This window comes from Corvus brachyrhynchos, unplaced genomic scaffold (assembly GCF_000691975.1).
Source record: "Corvus brachyrhynchos isolate BGI_N302 unplaced genomic scaffold, ASM69197v1 scaffold369, whole genome shotgun sequence".
In the NCBI taxonomy this organism is placed as follows: Eukaryota; Metazoa; Chordata; class Aves; order Passeriformes; family Corvidae; genus Corvus; species Corvus brachyrhynchos.
In genome coordinates, this window is record NW_008246055.1 from 864726 (window position 1) to 871278 (window position 6553).

The window sequence follows — 6553 nt, forward strand, 5'->3', positions numbered from 1 at the left end:
AAGGTGTCCCTGCCCATGGCAGGGGTTGGAACAAGACAAGCTTTATGGTCCCTTCCAACTCAAACCATCCTGTGATTCTGTGATTCAAGGCAATGCCCAGGTTTGCCTGGTAAAGCTGCCAGGCACTGTGTGATAGAGATGACAGCTGCATCCCCTGAGGGGAAGAGTCTCAGCCAGTGCGTCCTGGTGATCCTCCACAGCTTGTCCCCTCTCTCCCCTCGAGCAGTTCCACCATCGTGACCCTGGCATTGTGGGGCTGCTGAAACCACCTTGCCCCTCAGGCCTGGCCTTTGCTGTGTTCTCTGTCATCATACACACACCTCTTCAGCCCCTTTGGGCCCCCTGGAGCAATGGCAGTGGGGTGGCTTGGCCAGTGGCCAGCACTGCATCTCTGCCTGTGCTGAGCCCACAGTTACCTGAGCCATGTGTTTTGCTGCAGAAAAATGGCAAGAGTGCAACTGGAGCAGAGTAGACAGAGCAGGTTTATTGGTCCTTGGTAGGGGGAGGAAGGGTCATGGTTCTTTGTTCCTGTTTGGACAGGAGCCCACCTGGAAGGGCCGTTCATCAGCAAGGAGAAGAAGGGTGCTCACCCAGAGCACTGCCTCCGCACCTTTGAGGCAGGTGCCTTCCAGGACCTGCTTGCCACCTATGGCTCCCTGGACTGTGTCCAGATAGTCACCCTGGCCCCTGAGATGAGGAGGAGCAGTGAGGTGATCCAGGAGCTCACCAAGCGGGGCATCTGCGTCTCCCTGGGTAAGGGCAGGGGCACCCCGGGCTTAGGGGGGCTCCAGCAGCCCCTCCCTTGGGGCTGTGGCATCTCTAACAGTCTCTCGGTGCAACTGGACGGGGTGGGATTCTCTTCAGCCTGGCCGGTGTGGAGATGACAGACCTGTCACAAAGGGGGACCTCACTTGATGCCATCAATCTGTCATGGCAAGGGCCGAAGTTTGTATTGACTGAGGAGCCTCTGCAGTAAACACAAGGTGCTGTTCTAACACAGGGAAGAGTAGCAGTCTTACTCGGAGGTTTGATGATGTGGAAGGGTTCAAACTCTGAAGTTCCACTGCTTTAGGTCTTATGCGACAGCTGAAATAATTTTCCAAAGGTTACTGTTGGTTTGATAACTCTGTTTTTCAACCACAAGTGCTGTAGGAACCTCTCACTCCAACATCTGGCTGGCCTCTGACTTAAAACTGGCTGTGTTTTTCTTTTCCTTTGCTTCACAAACTCTTCTTTGTCTCAGATCATTGAAGAAGTCGGGTTTTTTTTTTAAGGGGGTGGAGGGGAAGTTATTCAGGGTGAAATTAAACCTCAGGTGAGAAGGGCATTCATACAAGAGATAGCAGACTATCTCTTATGCCACAGCCACATAAAGAACTCCAGAAAGGCAAGGTTAGCCCACAGAGCTGCTGTCCTGTTGGGGAAACAGAATTTTCTTTCTGGATAGTTTAATTCCCATATTCTTTCCTGGCACAATCCCCACTGTTGTGAGGGTATCCCCTGATATCTCTCTAAAAAACTTTTAAGTATCTGAGGCCAGCAGAAAGGTGTGTCACTGGACCTCAAACCCAGCCTGAAGGCAACGTGCTGTGAGCAAGGCAGCATTTGTGACAGCTGTGATGTGAACACTGAAGGAGTTCAGGTGAAACACCCACCGTCAGAGTCCCCCCAGGTCATGGCCAGACACATCTGTGTTGAGGTTGCCCCTCAGACCTCAGGCCAGGGTGGGCCTTAGAGCATAATCCAGTGATGGAGTGTCTTTACTCCTGTAAGGAAATCAGTGATGGGCAGAGGAATCAGGCGTTGCTCTCTGTTCCCAGGTCACTCAGTGGCCAATCTGTCCCAGGCTGAGGAGGCTGTGCAGCACGGAGCAACCTTCATCACTCACCTCTTCAATGCCATGCTGCCGGTGAGTCCCCAGAGGCACCTGCCCTGCTCCAGGGCTGCTTTTGGGCTTTCTGTCCCTCCCCCCTTGGGTCTGTGTCCTCCCCAGCTGGTTTCACACTATGCTTTGCAATGAGGTTTTGGCACTGAACCTCTGGCTTCACATTCCTACTGCTGGATCTGAAAGAGAGTCAAGGCTGTAGCAGACTCTTGAAATTCATCCCTGAGAAGGACTAGGAAGTGTTGGTGGATGAGAGCTGGACGTGCCCTGGCTGTGTGCTCCCAGACTTCCTCCTGTGTGTGGGCAGCAGGGGTGGGGGGGGATTCTGCCCCCTCAGGTGAGACCCCACCTGCAGAGCTGCCCCAGCCCTGGGATCCAACAGCACAGGGACGTGGAGCTGTTGGAGAGAGTCCAGAGGAGGCCATGGAGGAGAGCCCCCAAGGGCTGGAGCCCCTCTGCTCTGCAGCCAGGCTGGGAGAGCTGGGGGTGTTCACCTGGAGAGGAGAAGGCTCCAGGGACACCTCAGAGCCCCTTGCAGGGCCTAAAGGGGCTCCAGGAGAGCTGGAGAGGGACTGGGGACAAGGGCCTGAAGTGGCAGGACATTCTTCCTTGTCTTCCCACTGCTAGAGGGCAGGGATGGATGGGATATTGGGAAGGAATTCTTGACTGTGAGGGTGGGGAGGCCCTGGCACAGGGTGCCCAGAAAAGCTGTGGCTGCCCCATCCCTGGAAGCATTCGAGGTCAGGTTGGCTGGGGCTTGGAGCAACCTGCGATAGTGGAAGGTGTCCCTGCCCATGGCAGGGGTTGGAACAAGACAAGCTTTATGGTCCCTTCCAACTCAAACCATCCTGTGATTCTGTGCCCACCCCAAAGGTGAGCAGTCCCCCCAGTGTCACCAGCCACTCTGAGCACTGCACCATCTCCCACAAGACATTCGTGCTGCCGTTGCTGCCTGGAAGGTCACAGCCACGTGTGCTGATCCCTCAGTCTTCCTGCTTTGGAGACACATGGTCCCTCTCCAGGGGGGGCAAGAGGGCACAGTGCTTGGAGCTGCAGCAAAATCAGCTGCAAAGTTGACAGGGCCCCTTTCCTTGTGTTCCACAGGCCTGGTGCTGGTGACAGATGCAATTGCTGGCATGGGGCTGGCACCGGGTCGGCACACGCTGGGTCAGCAGGTGGTGGAGATCGATGGGCTGAACACCTACATTGCAGGTAAGTGCTGTCCCTCTTGGTGAAGAGCTGGGGACACTGCTGCCACTGGCACCATTCCTGAGGAGCTGAGCACACCCTGCTGTCCCTGGGAGTGTGTGGCAGCATTTGTACCACCCTTTTGGGTTTTGATGCCTGAAGGATCTGCAGTGACTTGGCCTTGGGGAGAATGAAGCTCCTGGTAAAGAGGAGAAGTGTACCACCCTTATGGAGGAATCTGTCCAGTTGTAGCTGTCTGCAACACCTTTGAAAGCCTCATTACCCAGTGTCAAGGGTGCCAGAGGTTCAGGGGATCAGTAAGGACAGAGAAATCTTAAGAAATATTTATTGTCCCTTGTCTTTATTATAACACTACCACTTCTTGCTAGCTCCCTTGCTTGAAACTCCCTAAGTTTCAAATTCCCGAGTAGGTGAAGACTGGGAAGGTATTTCAGAGAAGGATCATTCCTTTCTCCATTCCCTTCCTCTGGCAGCAGATGCCTGCATTGTGAGCTGGTTTCACCCAGTCCAGCTGGTCTGATGGTGAAGCTAGAGGTAACACCCAGGTTCCTGTGCCCCAGCAGGAAGTGGCTGCAGGCCCTTCAGCTTGCTCCTCCTGCCACCCAGGATTTCTGCACTTCTGGTCCCATCATGCTTCCCTAGTGCCCTGCTTCTTGCTGTGAGCTGTGGGTGCTGCTCAGTGCCATCCTGTTTCTCTCCCAGGCACAAAGACCCTCAGTGGCAGCGTGGCAACCATGGACACGTGTGTGCGACACTTCCAAGAAGCCACAGGTAAGAGAGCCTTGTCCACAAGCTGCTGCTCCCTGCGTTGACATGGGAGGAAGTCTTGCTTTTGCCAGCTGTGTCCATTCCACCAGGAACGTTCCCACTCACCTGAGACATGACAAGGGCTGGGATCAGTGCCCTCAGATGAGCCCCTTTTTGAGGGGAAGTTTCATTTTAACCCATAGAACTAATGAGAGGTCAACTCTCCTGCTTCTTCCTCACAAAAGTGAATGATTTTCCCCTCTCCATACTGTAAGTGTTCAGTTTTCCTATGCCTGCTCTCTTCTGCAGGGGTATTTCCCTTCCCAGCTCCAGCTGGCTGTGCTGAGGGTGTTCCAGCTTGGGTCTGTCAACTGCCTGGTTGACAGTTGCCTTGTCCAGGGGGATTTGGGCTGCTCTGGCAAGGGGGCTGGGGCTGCCCTAACGTCTCCCCAATTCTCTGTCCAAGGGTGTTCGGTAGAGACCGCGTTGGAGGCGGCGTCTCTGCATCCCGCTCAGCTCCTGGGGATTGAACATAAAAAGGGGACACTGAATTATGACTCCGATGCAGGTACTGGTATAGGCACAGCACGTACTGGTATGGAGACAATGGTGTCAGGGCTCACGAGTGCTGGAGCAAAGCAGGGGCTGCTGTAAGCACATGCTCATCCGCTCTTTCAGTGGGAGTTGCGGGGAGACATGCTACACCTGGGATTTGCTCTGGTCTTTTGCTCCAGTGGTTTTTCCCTTGGATGCTGGAGTGTTTGGGAAACCCTTTGGAGTGCCCCCCACATCTCAGCTGAGCAGAAAGCAGAGCTGTCATTGCCAGGATTGCACTGCAGTGCCATCCTGGGGTGGAGAGAAGCCCTTCCCCACTGAGCTCAGCCCTCCCCAGCCAGCCCCAGCAGTTCCCTCCTGACAGCTGCTTTCTTTCTCTCTTGTCCAACACAGATTTCCTAATGCTGAATGACAACCTGTATGTGCAAGCCACGTACATCGCCGGCGAGGAAGTCTGGCGACAGGATGCGTCAGGCATGTGACGCTGGGCTGTCCCAGTGCCCTCCAAGGCTCCCTGGCACTGTGGTTGGCAGCTCTGGCAACCACCCCCCTTCTCTCTTTTGATTTATTTTTTCCCAATTCCTTCCTGCAGCTCCCTCAAAGGAGCCTCATACCAAAGAGCTGCATTTTCCAGCTTCCAGTTACAGCCATGCCTGCCACGAATTTGTTGGTGCTCAGTTGGTGGCATGGGGAGAGAAGGCAGCTCTCGCTGGCAAGGAATGCCAGTCCTGGAGTGACCTATGGGACTGCACAGCTGTCCTGCCCCCAGACAGGTGCTCCTGTTGCCATCTGACAGCAGTGTGGAACTGTCCCAGCCTTTGCACGGTTTATACAGCACACACTAACCTGCTCTGCACCCAAGGCAGGCTCAAGCCATTCCCATTCCTCTGCCTGCTCTTTGCTTCGCTCCTGGGCAGCCATGACTTGTTAGACATCAGCTTCCACCAGCTCAGCTCACAGCTCTTCCCGTGACAAGGTTTCTGTTGTGTCAGCAGAAGCTGAGGATCACATCTGGATCTCCTGACAGCCCTTCTGTCGTGTGTCCTCAGCGCAAGGCTGCCACAGCTCGCTGACTCGGTGCCGCTGTGGGGCTGTATCCTCAGGGCAGAGATCAAACCCAGGAATACCAAGGCATTGCTGGTCCTTTGTGCCTTTTCCCTGCATGGCCATTGAGTCCACAGAGCTGGAGACATGGACAGCATCCTGCCACAGAAAACAATGTTCCTTTCACTCCTTGCTCTGTCTGGATGGGTTCTGCAGGCTCTGTGCCAGCCATACCAAGAAGAGCCTTTGCATCACCTGATGGGTTTGTGCATTCCTCAGGCCACGGATGGGGAGCTTTTGCTTTAGGGGATGCATCCAGACTGGTGGTGACAGGCTCGCGAGCCCTCAGTCCAGCTCAGGCACTGAGGGAGAGGAAAATTGCGGTGGGATACTGGCCTGTCAAGACAGATACGATGGCTCATTATTTTGTGCTCATTATCTTCTCCAATACTTGACTGTCAGCTTTTTTCCTGACACTTGGACTATTGAATGCAAGGACTGATGCCAATTTTGACCCTACTCAACCACTCCGAATAAACCTCGAAATAAATCTCAAGACAACCTTGGATAAGGCTCAAACCACTGAGGTGGTTTTTGTAATGAGGGGAGGGCTTGGACAATGGCTAAGTCTCAGCAAGGGTGGAGATTGTAAGGCAGACAGAAGTCTGGCTAGGATTGGCAGAAGTGTGCCGATTTGTCCAGTACCATTTTATAATCTTTAGCAGCAACATTTGGAAGTGCTTTCCCAGCACTTTAGAGCTCTTCTGGAATCACTGTCAGCCTTGGAGAATTTCTAACATCAGCTGCCAGTGTCAAGAGAAATTATAACCTCCACGGTTTGAAGCGTTTGAGAGACACAAACCCCGTGCTGTGACGCGCTGTGCTGCTGCAGGACTGACCTCATGGGGATCTTCTGGCTGCTGTTGGAAACAATCCAAGGGGGAAAAATGCCTGTGAAACAAGGTGTCTAACTTTTTACTTACGAAATTAAATAATCAAAAGGAAATCTAATACAGAAATGGGCTTAGCCAGTACCTGTAGGTGTGTATTTACCTTTCTCGCCTGCCCGCGGTGCTGCGTGCTGGCATGGCCCGCGTCAGGCTGGCCCGTGAG

The 6553-nt window shown here is 53.9% G+C and overlaps 1 protein-coding gene across 1 annotated transcript in view; it reads left to right on the top strand.

The window, feature by feature from the left end:
* AMDHD2 (amidohydrolase domain containing 2) overlaps positions 1–6006 on the top strand; it is a 10146-nt gene extending 4140 nt beyond the window's left edge. The window contains exons 6-13 of the mRNA XM_017745683.1: positions 227–281; positions 541–753; positions 1821–1909; positions 2743–2758; positions 2990–3097; positions 3797–3865; positions 4308–4409; positions 4790–6006. Of these exons, the coding sequence (XP_017601172.1) occupies positions 227–281; positions 541–753; positions 1821–1909; positions 2743–2758; positions 2990–3097; positions 3797–3865; positions 4308–4409; positions 4790–4878 (741 nt within the window). The 3' untranslated portion in view covers positions 4879–6006. The remainder of the gene's footprint in view (positions 1–226; positions 282–540; positions 754–1820; positions 1910–2742; positions 2759–2989; positions 3098–3796; positions 3866–4307; positions 4410–4789) is intronic.
* Positions 6007–6553: the final 547 nt, after the last annotated feature.